Source organism: Ovis canadensis, chromosome 13 (genome assembly GCF_042477335.2).
Source record: "Ovis canadensis isolate MfBH-ARS-UI-01 breed Bighorn chromosome 13, ARS-UI_OviCan_v2, whole genome shotgun sequence".
NCBI classification, from domain to species: Eukaryota; Metazoa; Chordata; class Mammalia; order Artiodactyla; family Bovidae; genus Ovis; species Ovis canadensis.
Window position 1 is genome coordinate 85,427,701 of NC_091257.1, and position 21,562 is coordinate 85,449,262.

The following is a 21,562-nucleotide window of genomic DNA, read 5'->3' on the forward strand; positions in this document are numbered from 1 at the left end:
AAGCCATCAATATGTCCATTAGGTAAAGGCAGAACAATCCCCCAAGTGTTTGAATTCATACATGATCAAAAGCTGAAAAGTGCCCAAGCATCCTGGTCTGACACGTAGAGATCGTGAGCACTATTCCTGAATGAGCTAGTCTGCACTGGTGCACACAGGGTACGAAATGAGCCTTTCAGGGGACAGGGGCCACAGCAGGAGGAACTTCCTGGCCAGGGTCTGCTAAAAGTCTGCTGGGTCAAACTTCTGGCCAAAGGGATGAATGTGACTCACCCCAGGGAGCAGATCTGCAGGGACTGGTCCCTGTCTGAGTTTCTGTGCACGTTCTGAGAGCTCACACAGATCCTTAGCTAACTGGCTTCATTTGCCTGAACACCGTCCTCACTCTTGGAAGGCTTTGGGGTTTGAGGGAGAGCATTCACCTGGATGGCTCCTCCCTCCCACCTCCCAGGAGCCTGGAACGCCTCCTCTGGAACATCTCCAGCTGGTTCTTCCATCAGGTTCTTCTTGGGACGCAGGGCTGGCTGCCTCCCCCCTTGCCAGGCCCAGCTCTCCTTGCAGGGGTGGGACTCCCTGACCCCACCTCTCTCCACCTGGCCCACTGCTCTGCCTGTGTGGTGCCATGGCTGAACAACTCTTTTGGGGTGAGCGGTGTTTCATTCCTCATGGCAATTTCTCCACTATAAGGTATTTAACCTGAATAGGACCAGTGAGAACTAAGACCACGGAAAGCAAAGGAAAGGGGGAAGGAGGTGGATAACAGACTTAGTCTCTTCACGTTCTACTCACTTCCCTCCATCTGCAGGTCTAAGAAGGCAGGTGACAGGGGAATAAGTAAACTCAGATAGGTTACTTCTGCCAGGTAACACTGGAGATAGATAATCAGGTTGAATTCTGCTGCCTTTACCTGACTCAGAAGTTGGACCTTTTTACTGGAACACCCAACCTCCTGATTCTCACTAGAAATGCCCACGGTGACTGTGAAATGTGTAGCCAGTGCTAACAGTCAACAAGCTGACTGCTCCTGATTACAGGATGCTCAAGGCTAGGACTGTCACTGCCCTTCACCTCTCTCCTCCTCTCATGCTCCTGTGACCACTAAGGCCATGAGCACTGCCCAATGGGAAGAAAGAGAGGGAAGGAACCACGGCCCTGGGGAACCTCAAAGCAGAGTTCAAACGCCAACACCTGTGGTCCTCTGGGGATGACTAGCACTGTATGGGGCCAGAGCAAACTGCAGGTCTGGGGGAAGGGATGGCGAAGGAGGTGTCTGGGGATCCCACTCACACACTGTGACTATCCTACAGCCCGATCAAGCGGTAGCCCGGGGCTCAGCAGTCTCTTCCCCCACATCTTGGGCTACTCCAGGATTCTATGGCTTCGGAAACCCTAGCTTACAAAACTAAGGCACAGGTGAGAAAGCATCAGTAACACGACTAAGTATTATCACCCAGTAAACAAAGGAGGACCATTCAAAGGTGGAAGAGGACTGAGGCCAAGGGCGGGTAAAGCCTTCAGTCTATACCTGCCACGTCAAACATCAACGTCACTCATATCCATCCATGAGTGATGATCAGTTAAGGCAGAGAAATGACTGCTTTAAAAGCAATTTTACAACACTACCGGAAGGGGAAAAAAACTAAGAACCTCACCAAGAGCCGTGCTATTATTTTTTTTAAAGAGAAAGAAGGTTTATTCAGGGAGATTCTCCACAGAGTGTGGGGCAGCTCAGAAGACGAGAGAGGCCCACGAGCTATGTTTTAAACAACCACTTTTTCTTTTATGTCACTCACAGATGACCTCGCTGAATCCTCCTCACCCTACCAGCCTGCTTTACCAGGGACTGGCCCTGGGAGGGAGGGGACACGGGCCTCATGAAACACAGGCAGGTTTGTCTGTTTCCATCAGCAGGTACTTTACAGCCATTCCTTCACACTGGGCGTTAAGGATGACCTATCTTACCTGGCTGGAGTTCCTTCAAATGCTTTATCAGCTGCTTCTCCCAGAATTTCAGCTTTTAGGTAGTACAGCATCCGGACTCGCAGGAGTACCCTAGGAAAGGTGGACACGGTAAAGAAACACGCCAGAACCCATCAGCTGCCTGTGCACTGCCATTCCCTCAGTGACCCAGGGCAATTCTGGGTGCTCCCAGGTCGTGAGCACTAGGAAAAGAGAACATTAACAGCAGATGTTACTGTGGTCATCCCCATTTCACACACGAAAAGGTTACCTTGCCAGTTATCTGTTAAGGTTACCCTGTGAGCCATGGGGGTCGGGGGAGTAGAAAAACAGCATCTCCTCTGGTCCTTAAGACGACTTGCCCCATCCACGTGGCCACGCGACCTCTAGGGCAGAGGTGCCTTCCAAGAGGCTCGTTACCAGTTTCCTAGTTAAGTGATGAGTGGCGTATGTTGAACGGTGATGTTTTCAAATAGTTTCACTTGTATACGTGCCTGTTGCACGCTCAGTCGCTTCAGTCGTGTTCGACTCTTTGTGACCCCATGGACTGCAGCCCGCCAGGCTCCTGGGTCCATGGGATTCTCCAGGTAAGAATACTGGAGTGGGTTGCCATTTCCTCCTCCAGGAGATCTTCCCGACCCAGGGATCAAACTCATGTCTCTCGTGTCTCCTGCGTGTCTCCTGTATTGGCAGGTGCATTCTTTACCACTGTGCCACCTGGGAAGCCTATAACACCCTTAACTTTAGCCAAATGAAACCTAGTAATATTTTGGCAATGGCACCGCACTCCAGTACTCTTGCCTGGAAAATCCCATGGACGGAGGAGCCTGGTAGGCTGCAGTCCATGGGGTCTCGAAGAGTCAGACACATCTGAGTGACTTCACTTTCATGCATTGGAGAAGGAAATGGCAATCCACTCTGGTGTTCTTGCTTGGAGAATCCCAGGGACAGGGGAGCCTGGCGGCCTGCCGTCTATGGGGTCGCATAGAGTTGGACACGACTGAAGTGACTTAGCAGCAGCATTGCCTTTTTCCTTTTTCTAAAAATGACTGTTCTCTCGATATGAAGTGTGTTTTGCACAAATGCACAGCTTGATGAATCTTCACATACTGACTGCACATGTATATCCAGGATCCAGATCAGGAACCAGAACATCTCCCCACAAGGTCCCCTGGTGTTCCCTTCCGGTCACTTTACCCACCCCTGAACACATCATCACTGTCTTGACTTCTTGAGCTTAGATCTGAAGCAGCTGTTTTTCCACTTTTTTAAGTTCTTCTGATAACAACGTCATGCACTCTCAGTACTATCAGGATACTAACAGCAAACAGTAGTTTGAGTACCCACTATGTGCCAGCATGTGTTAGCTCACTTGATCCTCAAATCAATGCTAGGAGGTAGGAACTATTATAAAGGAAATCAACCATGAATATTCACTAGAAGGAGTGATATTGAAGCTGAAGCTCCAATACTTTGGCCACCTGATGTCAAGAGCTGACTCACTGGAAAAGACCCTGATGCTGGGAAAGACTGAAAGCAGGAGGAGAAGAGGGTGGCAGAGGTTGAGATGGTTGAATGGCATCATTCACTTGGACTTGAGTTTGAGCAAACCCTAGTAGATAGTGGAGAACAGGGAAGCCTGGCGAGCTGCAGTTTATGGGGTCACAAAGAGTGGGACATGACTTAGCAACCAAACAACAAGGAACTACTATCCTTATTTTTAAAATAATTCACCTGCAGGTAAGTAATGGGGCCAGGATTGAAATCCAGGCAGTCCTGACTCCAGAGCCTGTTTTTACCCTTATCTGAAATTGGTGGTGTGGTAGTTTAGCCACTAAGTTGTGTCTGACTCTTACGACCCCATGGACTGTAGCCTGCCAGGCTTCTCTGTCCATGGGATTTCCCAGGTAAAAGTAGTAAAGTGAGTTGCCATTTCCTTCTCCAGGGCATCTTCCCAACCCAGGAACTAAACCTGGGTTTCCTGCATTGGCAGGAGAATTCTTTACCACTGAGCCACCCAGGAAGCTCATCTGATATAGGGGCGGCAGTAAATTTACTAGTGAAAGAGCCCACAATTCTAGAAGCTCACAGGCCAGCTATGTTGAAGCAATCCTGCCTGGTCTCTGAGACCAGGACCTCATGAGAGAACCAGAATCCAAGAGCAGAGGGAGAACAATTCAAGGAGGCAGGTTGTAGATTCGATACACAGAAGGAGAATGAGTTAGAATCATCTGGTAATTCAGTGGTAAACTCCCATCACTAGGAAGACTGGAATGGAGGCTGGAGGACTCCCTGTTGGGACACTGCCCACAAAACTCCCAGGCTACATGGAGGGCGCTGCAAGCACCCACCAGCTCTGAGTCTCTGGGCCTCACTGAGCCAGAACCGAGAGGCCAGTGGTCTCCACCAGATTCAGAAGAATAAACAGCAGTCAGCTTCTTCAAACCCAGAGGACTGCTTTACTGTTCTATTCTCTGATTCCTGGGGTAAGGCTTGCACTCAGGAGATAGTTGGAGCTGGTGGTAGAAATGTTGAGAATTTCTCCAAGGTTACAATTAGTTCTGCTCAGCATCTGTGATGACCCGTGCAGGTGTGAGGGAAGTTCTATGTCAACTTCTCCAGCTTGGCCTGCTTCCAACACTCCAGATCCCCATCTGCAGCTGGGGACAGGGCAGCCAAGTGTTGCTGCTGTAACTTAATAAGGCAAAACCGGAGTCGGTCCTTGGCTTTGCTCTTCGTCATTCAACGAATGTAACGATTCTGATATGGAGACAAGCACCGCTGTTCTCCCAGTCCATAAGGCTCACAACCGTGGCGTTACCGGCTTTTCATGTCCCTCATCGCACATGGTGACTGTTTCTCCCTTAGTCACACCTCTCACAGTTGACACTTTCTCCCCGGTTCTACAGTCAGCATCCTAATCTAGGTCACCACGGTCAACATTTATGATGACAGAACTCTTGAGTTGGCCATTCAGCTCCAGGTAAGCACCTACTCCATCTTGCAAATTGTTACCAGATTATTTTTCTGCCCAAATACCATTTTTTCAATCATGTCTGACTTGTTCAAGAAACATGGCTGCTTAATATTAATACTGACTACAGACTCCTCAGGAGCCTGGGGCACCAGATCTCCCATCCATCAAGGAGTCCTTGTCCCCGCCAGCCTCCTTTCTGTGTATCCACGTGCAAACCTGTCACTGTTCGTGGCTGGTGCCCTCACTCCCCACAACAAAACTTCACAAGGACGGGTTCATTTTCTATCACTTGTTTCCTTTATCTCTGCCTGCCCCACCCTAGCTGTTAGCCCTGGGATATACAGAATGCTATCTCAGATGTGTGTCCATCACACACCAGGAGGCCATGGATGTCACAGCAGGTGGGAAGAGGAGAACCTGGCACAGCGAGGGGGCAGCCGAGCGTGGTGGCCTCCAAGGCCAGTCTCTGTTCTCGCTAACGTGCCCGTGGCGATGGAGGGAGGGAAAGCAGTGCAATCACCAGGGTCCTCAGTGGATCTTGAGAGTCACGTCAGAAGATTCTGTATGAACTCCGGTGGTGAGAGAGGCCAGGTTCCAGAAGAGAAGAAAGATGGTTAAAGAGGTAGAGAGGGGACCTTCCTGGTGGTTCAGTGGCTAACACTCCTGTGGCTTGACTTTGATCCCTGGTTGGGAAACTAGATCCCACATGCCACAGCTAAGCAACTAAATATCCCACATGTCCACACTGAAGATCAAAGATCCTGGTACAGCTAAATATTTTTTTCAAAAAAAATAAGGAAAAAAGAGAGCTTTCAGTGTGAATGAACCCTGACCCAGCTTCCAGCATAGAGCTGCCTGCCTTTCTGACCTTGCATGGTGGTCTAGGGGCACCGAGTGACCAGGGGTGAGGGGCACTCACTTGTTGCAGTGCTGTTTGAGGTGCTTCTTGTAGCCGTCGTCATGTAAGACCACCTCGGGGTTGCAGGTGGCCAGCCAGTCTGCATTCTTTAACTCTGGGAGCAGCAGCTGGTTCTTCGTCTTCTTCCCCTTCCTCCCTCTGGGGACCGGAGCGGACAAGCCTGAGACAGAAAGGCAGGGAGGTGAGCCAAGGTGCCTTCAATGTGGTTGTTGGAACAAAGCTGGGCTAGGGCGGCAGTGGGGCTGCACATGGTGGCCCTGGATGAAGGACCCTGCTCCTCAGCCCCCAGGCACGGATGGTGAGGGAGCACCCAGTCCCCTACTCAGTGAACCCTTGGTCCATTCAGTCAGTTAGGAAGAATCTACCAAGTACCCTGTAGGATCAAGGAAGGTACAGCCGAACCTGTGTCCTTGGGAACCCCAACACCCAGCTGGGGAAAAGGAACACTGAACCTGAAGATGAGAAGGCGAGTGAGCTGTGGCTCAGCACAGGGAAGGAGCAGCCCCAGGAAACACAGAGAGGTGGAACTGGGGTGGGGCATGCCTTGGGTCACAGGAGGAGATGCTGTGACCCTGAGGGCAGAGAGCAGGAACGGAGAACTTCAAGAGAGCCCAGCCACACTTAAAACATCCCAGGTAACATGGATGAGTGGGAAGGAGAATGGAAATGAACAAAAATCAGCATCCTTTCCCACCGGTGGTATTCTGAAATACACCTGAGGAGAGAGAGAAGTCCCCAAAGCACAGCGACACGGACCAGCATGGAAGAGGGAGGGAAGGACACGCTGCCACCCCGCACCTGAGTGGTTCTGGAGCGTCTGGGCCTGCCCATCTTTGGTGGGTGTGATCAGCTCCCAGATGAAGCTCTTGATCTTCTCGTCCCCTTTGTAGTGCTTGACGCAGTACACCAGCAGGGCCCGGCAGATCATCTCCATGTCTTTCTCGTTCAGATGCCACTTGAACCGCCCGTGCGTCAGGATGTCCTTCCACCGGCCCCAGCTGAGAGCAGACCCCCAGAAGGGCGTTAGAGGGAGGAAGGGGCAGCCGTGCCCTCGACACGGCAGGGCACACAGGAGCCAAGTGCGTGTCTTGACCCCTGGTGGGGCCCTGAGGGCTTTGTCTCCTGAAAAACCTCGGAGGCCTGCACACTGCAGTCCAGCAAATGCCACTGAGGGGACCTCGACACTGGACAGAGAGCTTCATACGGCCGCTATAATGTTAAGAAGGGAGGAATGACAGTATCTGGAGTGCGGAATAAATTTGGAATTAAGACAGAGTCCAGGTGCAGTACTGAAAGCAATGGGGAGCTCCCAGAAGCTAAACCCTCCGCTTCTACCAGCACCAGAGCCCGGCATGCATCATGCGGTAACGCTAACATCTGCTGCACTGATTCCTGTACGTCCTTGGGGGGAAAAAGCCGGAAATCAGTACCAGGTGGCAAATGAGTCCCAGAGATGCGCTGTGACAAACACATGAGAGAATCGCGGCACGTCTGTAAAATGGCGGCAGAGCGTACCGGCTGAGGGGCCCTCGGGCAGAAAGCTCAGTTCTCTCTTCCTATAACAGACCCTCCCTCCGCCCAGACCCCAGAGGAGAGGGGAGAGCCACGCTGGACACATCTCGACTGAACAGAAGAGGGGGAAATGACGAGGGCGAAGAGGCGAAGCCGACACCCACCCGAAGATGAGCAGGTTCTTCTCCACCCGGAAGCACTCGGCCCGGAGGTAGCGCCTGGTTTTGTCATTGAGGCGCCGGGACCTTGTGGGCCTCTCGTCAGAGTCGCTGTCCAGCTCCGAAAACTCCATGAGCTCGTCCTCCTCGAAAGAGTTGTAGTGTTTGGTCTGCTTCCGCACGCGCGGGCGGTCGAGCACCAGGCTCTCCTGGAGGCAGAGAGGACGGCTGGGGAGAAAGGCCCTGGTCTCCCTCCGCCATGATGGCGGACCCTGCTGCCGCTCCTCAGGACCGCGTGGGGAGGAACCACACCCCTGTCTCGACCCCCCGCAGGAAAGGCCCTTTCCAGCACACCTGCCGGGTCCACGGCAGGCAGAGGGGACTTGTTGAGGCTGGCCTGTCCCCCCGCCTCCCTCCAGGGCTGGCCGCCACCATCTGCTGGTTCTGCAGTCTTTCTAACAAGGGCGAGGCCCCCAGCGCGGGAGTGGCTGCCTGGGGCACCCCGGCTGTTCTGCCCAGCACGTGGAGGCGGCTCTGGAGACAGGAGTCGGAGAATTCCATATGCTAGGCAACTTTCTGAAGACACATATTAGTGCTGCTTCCTTTTGTGCCTTCCACTGGTGCCACTAAACTTTTGTCTTTCATGGAAGAGAGAAACGCACCCACTCGGTGGCTCCCTTGGCCACAACCGTGACCACTTCTCTAGCCTCTATCATTTCATGCTTCTCACCCCCTCCGCCTGGGCCTCCTCCGGAAGCTCGGCTACTGGGCCTCCTCCGGAAGCTCGGCTACTGGGCCTCCTCCGGAAGCTCGGCTACTGGGCCTCCTCCGGAAGCTCGGCTACTGGGCCTCCTCCGGAAGCTCGGCTACTGGGCCTCCTCCGGAAGCTCGGCTACTGGGCCTCCTCCGGAAGCTCGGCTACTGGGCCTCCTCCGGAAGCTCGGCTACTGGGCCTCCTCCGGAAGCTCGGCTACTGGGCCTCCTCCGGAAGCTCGGCTACTGGGCCTCCTCCGGAAGCTCGGCTACTGGGCCTCCTCCGGAAGCTCGGCTACTGGGCCTCCTCCGGAAGCTCGGCTACTGGGCCTCCTCCGGAAGCTCGGCTACTGGGCCTCCTCCGGAAGCTCGGCTACTGGGCCTCCTCCGGAAGCTCGGCTACTGGGCCTCCTCCGGAAGCTCGGCTACTGGGCCTCCTCCGGAAGCTCGGCTACTGGGCCTCCTCCGGAAGCTCGGCTACTGGGCCTCCTCCGGAAGCTCGGCTACTGGGCCTCCTCCGGAAGCTCGGCTACTGGGCCTCCTCCGGAAGCTCGGCTACTGGGCCTCCTCCGGAAGCTCGGCTACTGGGCCTCCTCCGGAAGCTCGGCTACTGGGCCTCCTCCGGAAGCTCGGCTACGCTCCTGCACACCCATCTATGCGGCCTGGATATCGCCTCTGCTTCAACCATCTTCCCTTCCTCCTGGATGCTCCAACCGCTTCTGACTGTCTCAGGCCAAGGCCTTTTCTTCCCCCTCTTGCCCACCGCCCTGTACACAAGTCACTTCCTGACCATGACACTGGACAACACTAGAAAGAGGTTACTAAGGGGACAGCAGAATCCTCCTGTTAGGAGAAGAGGCCGGACTAAGCAACCTCTGGCCATCCTACTGAAGAACTGGCAAGGCTGGATGCTGGTTACTGAATCAAAAGGGTGTAAGCAGGGACTGTCTGCTGGGTCTGTGAGCCCAGGAGACTTCAACACGCATCTGAGGACAAGGGCAGACAGTGACCTGTGCTCAATCCCAAGGGAGGTGATGGGGTCAGAGATGGAGAGTAGGGCAGCTGACACTTCTGGGAGCCTTGCAGCCGGCTGGGGGCAGCTGCCTTCACAGTGTTACCTCCAGCTCTGCAAACTGGGTGCCACCAGCTCCTTTGTCCACATGTCTCTCTTTTCTCACTTTCTCAGTGAGGTCAAGTACCTTGCCCCAAATACAGACAGTGGATGGCAGAGCCAGTATTCAAACCCTGGTTTTATTCCAAGGCCATTCTCTTCCTCATGTTCAGAAACAGAAAAACTCAAAGATACTGAAAGAATGGAGGGGAACCTAATACACTTTTCTACATCATGCTTTTTTCCACTGTTTGTCAGAGGTAAAATTCCTTGCATAGAAAGTGCTGAAATAGAGGAAAACAGTCACGTGCCAGGGACAGGATATTGGCTTGGGTCACGGGGCTGATTTTGATCTGTTTGGTTAGTTCGATCTGTTTGGTTAGTTCCAGTTCTAAGTGAATTTCTACTAAAATTGGAAATTCCAGTTTTAATAGAATTTCCCAGGTGCCCATTAGGTCATTTTAAATACAGTTAACATTTCTCAAGCTCTGTCTATGTGGCAAGCATGTTTTAAGTACATTACATGTAGCATCTCATTAAATACTAAGGCTCAGGAGTGAATCATGGTTTGACCTAGTAGGAGTTTATGGCCCTATGAGATATCCGTGAAGTGTTCAATGAAATAAAATATTCTCAATGCTGTACCTTCTCACTCTTTGCTTCAGTGTCCAGTTCAGCTATTTTAGCCCACTTCTGCCAAAAGTTTGGGTCATCTAAGGAAATATCCGTTCTGTTTCCTGAAGCCACAAAGCTAGCCTGCGAAGAAGAAAGAACCAATAAACCATATCTGAACATAATCAATAAAACACCCTGTGTTCTCCAATGCACCACAGACACAAGTATATGCTCCATCTGCATTCAAAATCAAAACCTCTAACAGAGCTGCCAAAATGTTAAGTGGAAATCTCAAAGCTATTCTTTTAAAATTTTATTTCAAACATTGGGCGAGGAAATTATAATTTCAACCTACAGGATCATTTTTTGTAACTTAAACTCAGTGGGAGACAATGGCAAGCATACGTCTAGCTGCCCGTGAAAGGGTTGATTCTTACAATTTCCCTGGACATGGTTTCTCTTTCAGTTCACCAGGTCCCAAGTGTCCATGCTGGGACAGGCCATGGCTGGGCAGTATGAGGTCTGCAAAGATGAGTTATGCCTCTTAAGTGCAAAATGTCCCTGGAAAAGCCCTCCCCCTATAAGTCACTAGACTGGTGATTTACAGAACAGGTCACAAAGCTCAGAGAGCCTGTGGCGAGGGAACCCCAGAGGGATCCGTAAGCGGTTTGGTTAAGTTGAATTCTAAACTTAACCCAGTGACCTGATGAGCAGAGGAAAGAGGCACCTAGGCTAGAAGCTGGGAATCTTGGATAAACACTCTCAAGTCTCATGAAATGAACAGAATACTTGCTTGAGTTTGAGGAATGGGGTGTTCACTGGAATTTCAACTCTCTGACATTGACCAGGGAGTATCCTATAAGGGAACTGAGAGGGCCAATCGAGGATTCTGGAGCAATCTTTGTGCATAATGAGGAGTGCAAATTGCAAGCCCAAGTGTCCTCCCTGCCCACTGAAGATCAGCCAAGGATTTGAAGGGGTGAGTTCTTTTATAGCTTCTGACCCATCATTCAAACCTCTTCTAAGAATCTGCATCTTCAGAGTGGCACACAGAATAGGCATATAGCCAGAAAATCTCAACAGTTTGCAATTAGAGAAGTAGGAGCCCAGCCGATGAGGGTCAAAGTATAAAGACTTTCCTTGTCACTGCCCTGCCCCGCCCCGCCCCACGTGGACGCTGCAGAGAAGGCCCTATACCTTGGCGAAAGTGGATCCTTTCCCCTCAGACTGGATGGTGATGGTATGTGTCCTCCTCTGCAGGATCTGGTCTATGTCTTCTTCACAGAACTTGGAGCCTTCGTCCTCTTCATCCATCAAGGCGCCGTAGGCACCTTTCCGGAGCAAGTCCTCTACCTCCATCTTTGAGAGCTGCTGTACCTGGATGGGTCACCAAAGGCTACTCACAAAGTGGGAAATGCACAGGAGGAAAACAGCCTCAACTCTGACCTTCAGGACTCAGCACACAGTTCCTCCACTCATTGCTCATGTCAGAAGAATAAAGACATGGACAACGAGCTTTAGAAAATGAAAACCCAGATAGATAAAGATATGCAGGAGAATGATGGGGAGGGCGGGCAGATGATCCTCTACAGGGCGCCCTGGAATAAAACCCAGCCCAGGAACCAACAGCCCTAACATTCCTCAGGATGTTGGTTATTATCAAATGTCACAAACTGTTAAAACTAGGCACCACCGGAGAGAATATGTTTAAGGTTTATTTTATGTTTTAGTTTGAGTCTGTATCTTTAAAAACCTCCAGATGGACCAAACTGAGCTAAAGAATAATGATTTATTCATTATTAAATAAAAACAATAGTATTGGAAATGATGTCATTTCTTAACTAAAGAGAGGATCCCATGCCAAGTGTGATCTGCTCAATTGCTTGCTGAAAACAGGAAATGGGAGTTCAAAACACCCTTTCCTGGTTCTAATTAAGAATCTGGTTCTCTTTATATCAGTCACAGGAGGGAATTCCATGACTCCCAGCGCTGTACCATGAAGTATTATACTTAGCAGCATATGCATAGCGAAGAGGATACAGAACATCTGGACGAAAGGACAGCTCACTTAGAGGGCCAGAGATTAAGGAGAGATATTCTGCTTTGTTTTCCTGGACTTTACTGCAACTCAAGAATCTTTGCAGCAATTTTTATCCCCTCCAGAGGTGGGAAAAAAGATTCTATTCACTGCTATGTTTCAAGCTGATTGATAATTTATTCATTCATTTCTTCATTGACCGTGATGCACTGAACGTCTTTAATATGCCAAGTACTCCAAGGGGTGCTGGGTATGGAATAGCTCACCTTCAGGGAGCTCCAAGTTTGCAGTATCAGATAAAGCATGGTGACAGTAGATAATTTGTAGAGCCGAGAGGGTTAAGATTGACTCATTTCCAAAGGGCAATGTTAAAAGTCTATTCATGGGGTGGGTGGGAGGGAGGCTCAATGGGGAGGGCATATATGTATACATATAGTTGAGTCACGTTGTTACACAGCAGAAACCAACACAGCATTGTAAAGCAATCATCCTTCAATTAAAAAATAAAAATATAAATTAAAAAAATAGAAGTTTTTTTACTGAAATGTTATCGAATGTCGGGCAATCCTACCACCTAACTGCTCCTATGGATTCCCTTATCCATCTAGAGATGCAGAGATTCACCCTCTATAATCCTCTATTCCAGGGGATTGACTGTCAAAGGTGTGTGCGTGTGTGTGTGCTCAGTCGTGTCCAACTCTTTGTTACCCCATCGACTGTAGCCCGCCAGGCTCCTCTGTCCATGGAATTCTCCAGGCAAGAATACTGGAGTGGGTTGCCATTTCCTTCTCCAGGTGATAGTCCCAACTCAGGGATCGAACCTGTGTTTCTTGCGTGTTCTGCATTGGCAGGCAGATTCTTTACCACCATGCCACCCGAAAAGCCCCCAAAGATGTGTGGCCTGACTCAATTTAGTGAAAGGGAACCTTACAACAGCCGTAGGAGTACAGGCTTCTGGCAGGTGGGGGTGGAGGGGTCTGGGCTGCATGACAACCCCATCTCCGGGCCTAAGAGCAGCCCCGGCATACTCACGCCATTCGTGCTGCCCTTCCGGTTGATGTCCTGAAGGACAGCCTTGTCCAGGCCCAGCTTCAGGCTGGCCTTGTCGAACATTTCCCGCTCGTAGGAGTTCCGCGTGATGAGGCGATACACCTTCACGGCTTTACTCTGGCCTATCCTGTGACACCGGGCCTGAGCCTGGGGAGGAACGAGGGGCACACGCGTCAGGGCACCAGACAGGACGGTGTCAGCCCAAGGGATGGGGAAATGATGCTATGTTCCACGGGGTGTGAGTGGCTGGCTCTCAGAGGCGGGAATCACGGGACTGACTGTGGAGCAGAGCTCACCCCAGTGCCAGCCATCCCTTCCAGAGCGCTCCTTTCACCTCCCGTTATTTATGGGGTGACCCTCGTGTGCTGGGATACAGTGCCAAGAGGGACCTGGCTTCCTCCCTCCCTAGCCTGCGGTCTGTGTGCAGGCACCCGGTCCCCGGAGGCTGCCCTGCTCTCTGGGGAAATGTGCCATTCAGAGCCAGCAGCCCCGCTTGCTAAGTTGTTTTCATTTTACCATAGAAATTTTCACACATAAGACAAAAGCAGAGAAAAGTACAAGGACCTCTTGTGGTCATTCTTATTTCATGTCTCTGCTATGCCTTGATCCTCTATTATTACGGATATCGTTTCATCTTCACATATTCTAATACGTATTTCTAAATATAAGGACTCTTGTAAGATATATTACCATGGGTATACTTCAGAAAATCAACACTGCGTACTATCTAGCCAGTGTTCCTATTTCCCTGCTTATCTCATATATATGTTTGTAAGTTCACTTGTTTGGATCAAGATTCAAACGAAGCCCATGTGTTAAAATTGGTTGATGTATTTCAAGTCTCTTTTAATCTACAGATACTCCCTGCCTGTATTCTCTTTTATAAAATGCAGCTTCTTTGCTGAAGGGACCAAACACCTCTCCTGTAGTTTCTCACGGTCTGTATTCTGCCACCTGTGGTTTGGCTGCTTTATTGAACAGATTTTTCTGTTCCCTTCACTTCCTCTAAGCTGGAGCTATACCTTGAGACTTGATGAGGTTAAGATGTTACCTTTGGCAAGTGTATTTCACAGGTGGTGTATAAATTTCCATCAAAAGGTATATGATGTCTGGTTTGTCTTTCTTTCGAAGCTGATGCTCACTGCCCAGATTCATTATATCATTAGGGGTTACAATTCCCCTCTCTGATTTTTTTGGTGACCCTGATGTACAGTTCATAAAGGAGAGACAAGCTAAATGTCTGGCTCTTTCTCTTCATATTTAATCAGTTTCCAAATGAACACCCTCCAGAAGTGACTAACAAAGATCTTTGTAATTAGTTTTTTAAGCAATACAATGAAAGTATGCATTTAAATAATACATGTGCTATTTTCTTTTTCTTTACTGCATTTACTGCTGTTATTATTCTTAATGCTGTTCAAATATGGCCTGTGGGAACCTCTTCGTTGGCTCCTGGCTTTCTGAGGAAGACTAGAAAAAATTCTGATATTGTATTTGGAGGCATCAGTATAAACTCACAGTTGGGGTATGCTGTGTGTAAAGAAAAAGATATGGATATGTTCATATGTTACGTCAAAGATGAGCAGTCTCTGACAGCTCCCTTGCTTTCTGGTATGATAACATGTTCCATGCTCCCACTGCATATTTCTTGCCTAAACCCAGATTCAGCCCTCTTTTCAAGGAGTCCAAGAGCCTCTTTTGCTCTAGTGGCCGTGAGACAACAGTCTGGATGCTCGCTGCCACTTGCTTGCTTGGTCATTGGTACTGGGTCTACTCAGTGGGCAAAAGTACAAGTGTTTGTGTGTGTGTAGTGTGTATGATCACGTGCACACATAAGACCAAACGCATCATGAAATCATACTGACAACTTTTAATTCCAGTTTGGGACTATGGGATTTTATCTTCCTTAACCACACATCTTTTTAACTACGCTGAAAAGCTCAGTTCTCAACCATGCCAATATCACTACCTATTTGATCTATCCCACAATATATACCAGAAAAACAGATATCAGAAAAATAGCATCATCATGATCCCTTCTCCCAAAAACGCAATTACCGAAAACAATGTAAGACTTATTGCCCTCCCACTCTAGGCCATATCTCATTAAGTATGTACAGTCAAACTGCAGTGTTTTATACACATACTTGCAAATAGGTTTCTTTTTTACAGTGTCAAGACTGGCAATTCGAGAACACTTTCTGTTGTAATCTAGGGTTGAGCGAATTAGTGAATATACTGAGGGTAAGAGGAGTCAGGCTTTTCATTGCTGACAAAGGAAGTTACAAACATGGAAAGAAGAAAAACTAGAAAACCTCTCTGTGGTGTCAGACTGGATTTGGAGGTTATCAGTATTGTCACAGTTAGGTGTGCAGGTGTGTGTACATAGTCACACATATACAGACACAGAAACAGACATAAATGTGTATTTATGTTTATACGTTTAGGTAGACACATGCATGTTTATACACACATATACATATTAAGGCATCGTATGTATTATGTGTATCTGGATTCCCTTTGTGTGTGTGTATTCTGGCTCTGTCCACTGAGAGGGCCTGGGCGCAATGGCATCCTAGTAGCAAAGAACATACCTAACTCTCAGATCTTGGTTTCTAAATTCCATTCTCCATAAGAAGAACAAGGCCTATCAGAGAAGTGCTTAATTCTAGGGCCAGGGTAGGCAGTCTGAAACAGATCACTATGCCAGAATGTGAGGAAGAACTCAAAGGATGATGGAGACACATCAAAATAATACCTGAAAGTTGAAGAGGCTTCCACTGGCTGGGTCTAGGACTAACTCAACATCAAAATAAATAAAATGATGGACTATAACCCACTGAACAGAAGAAGAATCCATGAGTACATACTGACATAAACAAGCTAACGGGAGAAAAGGGAAGACTCTTCCATGGAGTAGAAAGTCACTAACAAATGTAGAATGACTGTTAGAAAATCAACACTTTGCCACCATCACAGTGATGACTGATCCAGGCAAAAAGGATCAATGGAAACTAAAGCCACTGGGTGAAACTCTGATGAGGAAGAGTATATTTACATACTCTCAAAGCATCTCTCCAAAGTTCCTTATTAATTTCAGAGGGAAATGAGCAACTTCACAGTGGAGAAATCCAGCAGACGCCACTAACCGAGCTCAAAGTGCTGATTATCGACAAATGAACGTTGTGTTCCTGTAGACGTGACACCCTGAGAACGACCTATCACTGAGAGGGGTATCACTGAACCCGGGCCCAGTCCTGAGGAAATGCAAACACAGAACAAGGGACCATCTGAAAAACATACAGCCTGCACTCACCAAAGACATCAAGGGGGTGGGAGAACGAGAAATATCAAGCAGCTGATCCACTAAAGGAGACGAAAGAGGTATGAGAACTGTAATGGGTGATCCTGGTTTGGATCCTGGGGAGGAACGCTGAGTTGGCCAAAATGCTCATGCAATTGTGCAAAAACAAAACAAAACAAAACAAAAAAACCCTGAACAAACTTTTTGGCCAACCTAATAGCTAGAAAGGATATTGAAAGAAATGATAAAATCTGAATATGCACGGTGGATTGGAGTTGTTGCTGTTTAGTCATTAAGTCGTGTGTAACTCTTTGTGACCTCACGGATTAATGTGGGGAGAAATGAAACAAACCCTAAATATCAAAAGCAAAATCAAACAGTTGAATCTAGCTGTATATGACATGGACAGCATAATCCCAAGAGAGAGATTACTTCAAGCGTTTGTATTTAACTTTTCAATACCTTCATTGTGATATAATTTCAGTTTACAACTCCAATATGCCCTTTATCCAGATTTACCATTTTCCCTCACTTACTGTACCATTTCTGCCCTAACTCTCTCCTGTCTCTCCGAGTACACACAAAGACATAAACACACGTGTGCACACACACAGGCCACTTTTTGTCTGAAACATTTGAGAGTAAGCTGTCCCAAGTGCTTTAGTCTTGCACACTAAAGTGTGCAAGGACAGTCTCCTATATAACCACAGTTCTCAGGATCAAGAAATAAGGATAGTGTCTCTACATTAATTTAACCATGTGAGAAAGAAAAAAATTAAACCAAGTAACTTTGGAAAATGGCATTTTGATAACATACTTTAAGCCTAATGAAAACTTTGGTCCAATGAAAAGAAAATCCAGACAAGAGGGGATATGTGTGTAATTACAGCTGATTTACTCTGCTGTACAGTAGAAACACAACACTGTGCAGCACCTATACTCCAATAAGAAATAGTTAAAAAAAAAAAAAAAACACTTTAGTCCGAGACTGCTGTTGTTTAGTCGCTAAGTCGTGTCTCTTTTGTGACATCATGCATGGACTGAGGTCCTTCCAGCTCCTCTGTCCATGGGATTTCCCCAGAGTAGGGTACTGGAGGGAGAAAGCAATGGCACCCTACTCCAGTACTCTTGCCTGGAAAATCCCATGGATGGAGGAGCCTGGTAGGCTGCAGTCCATGGGATCGCTAAGAGTCGGACACGACTGAGTGACTTCCCTTTCACTTTTCGCTTTCATGCACTGGAGAAGGAAATGGCAACCCACTCTAGTGTTCTTGCCTGGAGAATCCCAGGGACAGGGGAGCCTGGTGGGCTGCCGTCTATGGGGTCGCACAAAGTCGGACATGACTGAAGCGACTTAGCAGCAGCAGCAGCAGCAGCAGGATACTGGAGTGGGCTGTCATTTCCTTCTCCAGGGGATCTTCCTGCTTCAGGGATTGAATCTGTGTCTCCAGGGCATCTCCTGCATTGCAGGCGGACCCTTTACCACTGAGCCACTGGGGAAGCTTTCATAGAATACGGGTTAGTAATTCTGAAACTACTTGATCTATGCGTATACTAAGACTGAACAAGTGAGTAAAGGTATGGTATTATGATAATGAGACCAGGCTTCTCACAGCCAGAGAAAGGAATTACAAATACGGAAGAGTGCAGAAGGCTACAAGGAGTCCTGTGGTGTTGGGACGGGGATCAGAAATCTCACGACAGATGAGCAGATACAGAAGGAATACAGGTGTGTGGTACACGTGCTTGTGTCAGCACGCACACCTGTGTTTCCTGGCTGGCTGCCTGGGGAGCCTAGAAGCAGTAACACTCCAGTAGCAGGGCGTGCTCAGTCACTTCAGTCGTGTCCGACTCTCTGCGACCCCGTGGACCGTGGCCTGCCGGGTTCCTCTGTGGGATTCTCCAGGCAAGAACACTGGAGTGGGTTGCCATTTCCTTCTCCAGTGGATGTTTCAGACCCAGGGATGGAACCCGAGTCTCCTGCATTACAGGCAGATTCTTTACCAACTGAGCCATGAGGGAAGCCCCACAAACTGACGGAACCATGTCTAAAGGATAGGAGCCAATCTAAAGGGGCTCCCAAAAGACCAAATCCAAACAGCAAAATAATGAGAGTAATGGATTCTAACCTGTAAGATAAAATAAATATTCAGGAATCCATACCGATGCGGGGGACAAACAACAGCTGCTCTTTACAGTTAAGAGTCCAATTCCGACTGCAGAAGGAATGACCAAAATAGAAAATTACCATTAGCCAAACACACCATGGTGTTAATTCCTGAAGGCAAGAACCACTGGTGGATGCTAAAGCTAACAGGCAGAAGCATGATAAGAAAACAATATTTATAGCATCTCAAAATATCTCCTCCCAAGAAACTGACTGTGTTTCAAGGTAAAAATAGTAACTTTACTGCGGAGAAACCTCGCAGACACCACCTCAACCAAGTAATGAAGCTTAACAATCATGAGTAGTAAGATGTATCGACATCACATACCCCCTGAGAAGGACATAACATCACTTCTGTGATATTCATGCCAAAAGTGCATAACCTCCAATCTGATCATGAGAGAAACGTCAGGCAAACCCAAAGTGAGAGACAATTCTACAAAACACGTGGTCAGTACCCTTCAAAAGTGTCAAGGGCATGAAAGATGAGGAAAGACAGGAGCTGTCACAGATTACAGGCGGCTAAGGAGTTGTAATTTCTAAAGGAAACGTGAGATCCTGAACTGGATCCCAGACCAGAAAAAGGAACATTTGCAGAAAAATGAAGGAATCTGAATAGGGTCTACAGATCAGAGTACTGTACCGATGTTAATTTCCTGGCTTTAATAATTACACTATGGTCACGCGTGTGGCGTGCTGAAGTCACGCAGTCGAGTCTGCTTCTTTGCAACTCCATGACTGTAGACTGTCAGGCTCCTCTGTCCATGGGATTTCCCAGGTAAGAATGCTGGAGTGGGCTGCCACTTCCTTCTCCGGGGGATCTTCCCAACCCAGGGATCAAACCTCCATCTCCTGCTTGGCACGTGGATTCTTTACCACTGAGCCACGTGGGAAACGGGTATGGTTATACAAAATGATAGCATTAAGGGAAGCTGGGCAGAGGCTCTTAGAATGTTGCACTATCTTGCACTTTTTACTTAAAATGACTTCAGAATAAAAAGTTTTTAAGAGATTTTGTTCTATAATGGTATATTTAGGATGGTTCCAAAGTTGAATATACAAAAAGGCATTTTCAGAAAAACTAGTTTCTATACATCGCTTCTCTGTTCTCTCACCCTGACCCCCTCCCCCAATAGGTAACCATTTAAAATGAAGGCTTTTGTTTACCTCTCCATGGCAGGGAAGGCAGGACAGATAGACAGACATCCAGCCTTTTTAGATAAAGGCTGGCATACTATATTTTTTCTACCTTATGTTTTTTCAGCCAACAATATCTTTAGGAGATGACTCCAGAGCAGTATGCAGAGATACTTCCCATTCTCTTATTAGAGCTGAGTATATTATCTTAGTCAATAAGTCTCCTACGGATGGACAACTAAGTTGTTTAGTTTTTGGCTATTACAATTAGTTCCCACACCTTCTTTCACTGTCTTTAGTGGAAGTAAATCTTTATTATTATTAGGAGGAAATCTGATGGCCAGCTCTGGTAAATAAAGGACATGATCAAGTTAAGTAATATGCTTTTATGGATTATGGAGACTATAAAGTAGTAGTAATATGTGGTTCCTGCCAAAGCAGGAGATGCAGGTTCAATCCCTGGGTTGGGAAGATCCTTTGGAGGAGGAAATGGCAACCCACTCCAGTGTCTTGCCTGGAAAATTCCATGGACAGAGGAGCCTGGCGGGCTATATCCACAAGGTCACAAAGAGTTGGACACGATTGAGAGACTAAACAGCAACAATATGCAGTCATTAAGTACTGGCATTGATTTTATTTTTTTGGTTCTTCTGGTATTGAGGGAAAACTGCAACAGAGAGTTTCAGAAATGTTCTGAGCAAAGGTCTAACAGAGCTGCAGACATCACCAATTTATGACCTTCTTAGAACCAACATCCCCATTGGTCCTTGCTACCAGCATCGTGACTCTTACACAAGGGCAGCCACGTCTTTGGCTGAGACCATTTCCAGCCCCCCAGGGTCAGCCAGGTCATACGGTTCTGAACAAGGACATGTAACAGCAGTCAACCTTGACTAGCTGGAAAAGTTCTGGATGCTCTTCTGAAAAAAAGCATCACACCTTCCTTCCTTATTTTCCCTACCCGGGGTTTGAAGTGTCCATCCTGGAACCAAGAGCGTGTAAACCACACTCATGGAGGCTGATAGAGCAGCGAGACAGAGGAACCCAGGACTCTCCAGTCAGCATGAAGCCACCTGACTAGTCCTGGCATATCTATCTCTGGAGTCCTTGCCAATTAAAAAACACACCTCTGCTGGGGGTACAGGGGTGGGGGCAGGCAGGGGGTGCTGTCACAAGTAGCTGGATGGTACCAAGAGACAAAGATGACTTACTTACAGGGTGAATTCTGTCCCATTTAAGAGACTGTCATTTCACAATTCAATCTCATATACTCCTTATTTTCCTCATCAGAACTCACACACACTCACACACACACACACACACACAACTTGGTAGAGAGAGGAACATTCAGAACTAAGGTAGCAACTGAGATGAAGTCCAAACGAAACACATTAGCAAAGGTATAAACACAGAACCTCTGCCGGAGTCAGGGCCCCTGTCCCAGGCGGTGGTGCTACACCTTTACCCCACAACCTCCACCCAGGGAAATCAGAGCTCCAGTGCTCTCTGCATGATTTGAGAGCTCATAGGTTGTTCTCTACTTTTTAATACCAAGAGCTTCCAAGAAACATACGAGAGACAAGTAGTCATGTTCAGAAAAATTTTAAACGGGTACAGATCCCAATGACTGCGATGGGAAGACAGAGGGAGTCTCAGATTTCCAACTGATTCCAGCTCTCAATTCACGGTGGTTAAAGGTCCAAGTCTAGAACCTTGTATCACGTCTCTACAATCACATGAAAATTCGAAGGTGGATATGAAGAATCAGGCATGCTGTTCATTCTTCTCTTGATCCTTATACTACTTCTTCAAATGATTAGCTCTATGACATTTTAAAGGCATGTTTTAAAAAATACTTTAAA

The 21,562-nt window shown here is 48.0% G+C and overlaps 1 protein-coding gene across 6 annotated transcripts in view; it reads right to left on the reverse strand.

The window, feature by feature from the left end:
* CHD6 (chromodomain helicase DNA binding protein 6) overlaps nucleotides 1-21,562 on the reverse strand; it is a 204,771-nt gene that overhangs the window by 40,196 nt on the left and 143,013 nt on the right. For all 6 annotated transcript variants that reach the window (XM_069548576.1, XM_069548579.1, XM_069548575.1 and 3 more), the window contains 7 exons: nucleotides 13,075-13,239; nucleotides 11,202-11,381; nucleotides 10,035-10,145; nucleotides 7,532-7,734; nucleotides 6,654-6,853; nucleotides 5,856-6,015; nucleotides 1,963-2,052 (listed from right to left, as the gene is read on the reverse strand). In XM_069548576.1, the coding sequence (XP_069404677.1) occupies nucleotides 1,963-2,052; nucleotides 5,856-6,015; nucleotides 6,654-6,853; nucleotides 7,532-7,734; nucleotides 10,035-10,145; nucleotides 11,202-11,381; nucleotides 13,075-13,239 (1,109 nt within the window). The remainder of the gene's footprint in view (nucleotides 1-1,962; nucleotides 2,053-5,855; nucleotides 6,016-6,653; nucleotides 6,854-7,531; nucleotides 7,735-10,034; nucleotides 10,146-11,201; nucleotides 11,382-13,074; nucleotides 13,240-21,562) is intronic.